This window comes from Rhinopithecus bieti, unplaced genomic scaffold (assembly GCF_001698545.2).
Source record: "Rhinopithecus bieti isolate Rb0 unplaced genomic scaffold, ASM169854v2 scaffold_5025, whole genome shotgun sequence".
Lineage (NCBI taxonomy): Eukaryota > Metazoa > Chordata > Mammalia > Primates > Cercopithecidae > Rhinopithecus > Rhinopithecus bieti.
In genome coordinates, this window is record NW_016804637.1 from 494,092 (window position 1) to 497,473 (window position 3,382).

A 3,382-nucleotide genomic window follows, 5' to 3' on the forward strand; every position below is an offset into this window, starting at 1 on the left:
GGCGGATCACGAGGTCAGGAGATCGAGACCATCCTGGCTAACACGGTGAAACCCCGTCTCTACTAAAAATACAAAAACCTAGCCGGGCGAGGTGGCGGTGCCTGTAATCCCAGCTACTCGGGAGGCTGAGGCAGGAGAATGGCGTGAACCTGGGAGGCGGAGCTTGCAGTGAGCTGAGATCTGGCCACTGCACTCCAGCCTGGGTGACAGAGCGAGACTCTGTCTCAAAAAAAAAAATTAGCCAGGCGTGGTGTCCGGTGCCTGTTCCCAACTACTCAGGAGGCTGAGGCAGGAGAATGGCGTGAGCCCAGGAGGCGGAGCTTGCAGTGAGCTGAGATCGCGCCACTGCACTCCAGCCTGGGCAACAAAGTGAGACTTTGTCTCAATAAGTAAATAAATAACTACATAAATAAATAAGCAAGCAAGCTGAGCATGGTGGTACATGCCTGTAGTCTCAGCTACTTGGGAGGCTGAGGTGGAAGGATTACTTGGGCCTGGGAGATTAAGGCTGCATTCCAACCTGGGTGATAGAGCAAGACCCTGTCTCAAAAAAAGAAAAAAAAAACAGAAAAGAAAAGACCCGGCGCGGTGACTCACACCTGTAATCACAGCACTTTGGGAGGCTGAAGCAGACAGATCACTTGAGGTCAGGAGTTCGAGACCAGCCTGGCCAACATGGTAAAATCCTGCCTCTACTAAAAATACATGAATTAGCAGGAGGTGGTGGTGTGCGCCTATAATCCCAGCTACTCGGGAGGCAGGGGCTTGAGAATCACTTGAACCTGGGAGGCGGAGGTTGCAGTGAGCTGAGATCATGCCACTGTACTCCAGCCTGGGTGACAAAGCAAAACTCTGACTGAAAGTAGAAAGTGTGCGTAGATAGAGCCAAGACCCTGGGCCTCCCAGCTGCAGTTAGCGCAGGGGCAGCCCTCTCAAAAGCTGGCGTCCTTAACGACCTGTCCTACTCAGCTCACCAGAGAGCTGGAAGAGCTCAAGGAGATCGAGGCGGATCTGGAACGACAGGAGAAGGAGGTCGACGAGGACACGACAGTCACAATCCCCTCGGCCGTGTAGGTTCTGCCGAAGCGTGTGCCTGCCTGTGCCTCCTTGTGCAGTCCGGCTCTTGGTTGAAGTCGGTGCTGGGTAACTTTCTTTTTTTTTTTTTGTCTTCCTATATAGGTACGTGGCTCAACTTTACCACCAAATTAGTAAAATTGAGTGGGATTATGAGTGTGAGCCAGGGATGATCAAAGGCAGTATCCTTTCTGGGGAGCCATTTTAACCCTTATGCACTGTAGGTAGGGACGTAAAATGGTGCATAGCAAGACCCTGTAAAAATTAGCCGGTGTGGTGGTGTGCACCTGTAGTCCCAGCTACCTGGGAGGCTGAGGTGGGAGGATCGCTGGAGGCTGAGGTGGGAGGATCGCTTGAGGCCAGGAGTTTGAGACCAGCCTGGGTATCAGTGAGACCCCGTGACTACAATAAATATACAGTAAAGTATAGCAGCCCAGGTGTGGTGGCTCACGCCTGTAATCCCAGCACTTTGGGAGGCCGAGGCGGGCAGAACACCTGAGGTCGGGTGTGGTGGCATATGCCTGTAGTCCCAGCTACTCAGGAGGCTGAGGCATGAGAATCGCTTAACCCCAGGAGGCAGAGGTTGCAGTGAGCCGAGATTGCGCCACTGCACTGCAGTCTGGCCTACAGAATGAGACTTTGTCTCAAAAAAAAAAAACCAAAAAGTAAAGGCAGTGTCCTTTTCCCTGTGGGGTTGTGTGAGGGGCTGTGTGTCCCAGGCTTTCCTTACATCTGTGCCTCAGTCCATCATGGCCCCAGTGTGGCCCAGCCCATCCACCTGGACAACACCCAGCTCTCCAGGAAATTCGTCAGCGACTACCTGTGGAGCCTGGTGGACACCGAGTGGTAGCCAGGAGCCTCGTGGTGGCGTCTTCCACCCAGCGGGCATCTGCTGTGGTCAGATCCGTTTCAAATGAAACGTGTGTACGTAGATTTTTTTTTTTTTTGAGACAGAGTTTCATTCTTGTTGCCCAGGCTGGAGCGCAATGGCACAATGTCAGCTCACAGCAACCTCTGCCTCCCAGGTTCAAGCAATTCTGCCTCAGCCTCCCAAGTAGCTGGGACTACAGGCATGTGCCACCACTCCCAGCTAATTTTTTGTATTTAGTAGAGATGGAGTTTCATCATGGTGGTCAGGCTGGTCTTGAACTCCTGACCTCAGGTGATCCACGCGCCTCGGCCTCCCAAAGTGCTGGAATTACATGTGTGAACCACTGTGCCCAGCTAGACTTCTTTTTTTTTTTTTTTTTGAAACGGAGTCTTGCTCTGTTGCCTAGGCTAGAGTGGCGCAATCTCAGCTCACTGCAAGCTCTGCCTCCTCCCGGGTTCATGCCATTCTTCTGCCTCGGCCTCCTGAGTAGCTGAGACTACAGGCACCTACCACCACGCCCGGCTAATTTTTTATATTTTTAGTAGAGATGGGGTTTCACCATGTTAGTCAGGATGGTCTCGATCTCCCGACTTCGTGATCTGCCCACCTCGGCCTCCCAAAGTGCTGGGATTACAGGTGTGAGCCACCGCGCCTGGCTTTTTTTTGTTTTTTGTTTTTTGTTTTTTGTTTTTTTTTACTGGATTTCTTTTTCTTCTCAGTTTGGCCTTAGCTCCTAGAGTGGCCTCAGCTAGGTAACCAATGGGAGTCGACTTATCCATGCCAGGCCTGCAGTTTCACGTCGGTGGCAATATGGGACAGATGACACCGTTGTATTCGATGACAGCTCCCAGATGTTACAAGGGTGGCCCTTGTTCATTCAGGGGGTATGTTTGAGTGCCACGGTGTGCCCAGACTCTGCTAGGCACCAGAGAGACAAGATACAAGTGACGTGGCTCTCCTCCCACTGCTGACGGAAGAGTCAACACAAAAGCAGACAACACTCTAGAACTAGAGAGAGGCCCAGATTGTGACAGGAGCCACACCAGAGTGTGCTTCATGGAGGACGGAAGCAACTTTTGTGCCAGGACATAAAAAGATAAGCCGGCGGGTGCGGTGGCTCAGGCCTGCAATCCCAGCACTGTAGGAGGCAGAGGCGGGCAGATCACTTGAGCCCAGGAGTTAGAGACCAGCCTGGGGAACATGGCAAGACCCCTTCTCTACAAAAAAATTAAAAAATTTGGCCTGGCGCAGTGGCTCATTCCTGTAATCCTAGCACTTTGGGAGTTAAAACACAACACTTCCCGGCCGGGCACGGTGGCTCAAGCCTGTAATCCCAGCACTTTGGGAGGCCGAGGCGGGCGGGTCACGAGGTCAGGAGATCGAGACCATCCTGGCTAACACGGTGAAACCCCGTCTCTACTAAAAAATACAAAAAAC

The 3,382-nt window shown here is 52.3% G+C and overlaps 1 protein-coding gene across 2 annotated transcripts in view; it reads left to right on the plus strand.

Moving 5' to 3' along the window:
- The window catches only part of SPC24 (SPC24 component of NDC80 kinetochore complex), a 16,451-nt gene extending 13,672 nt beyond the window's left edge, over positions 1–2,779 (plus strand). The window contains exons 3-5 of one of the 2 annotated variants that reach the window (XM_017869484.1): positions 966–1,070; positions 1,180–1,256; positions 2,685–2,779. In XM_017869484.1, coding sequence (XP_017724973.1) covers positions 966–1,070; positions 1,180–1,256; positions 2,685–2,701 — 199 coding nt within the window. In that variant the 3' untranslated portion in view covers positions 2,702–2,779. Of the gene's footprint in view, positions 1–965; positions 1,071–1,179; positions 1,257–1,817; positions 2,068–2,684 lie in introns of those variants that run through there. The other variant, XM_017869483.1, reaches the window with a different exon arrangement.
- Positions 2,780–3,382: the final 603 nt, after the last annotated feature.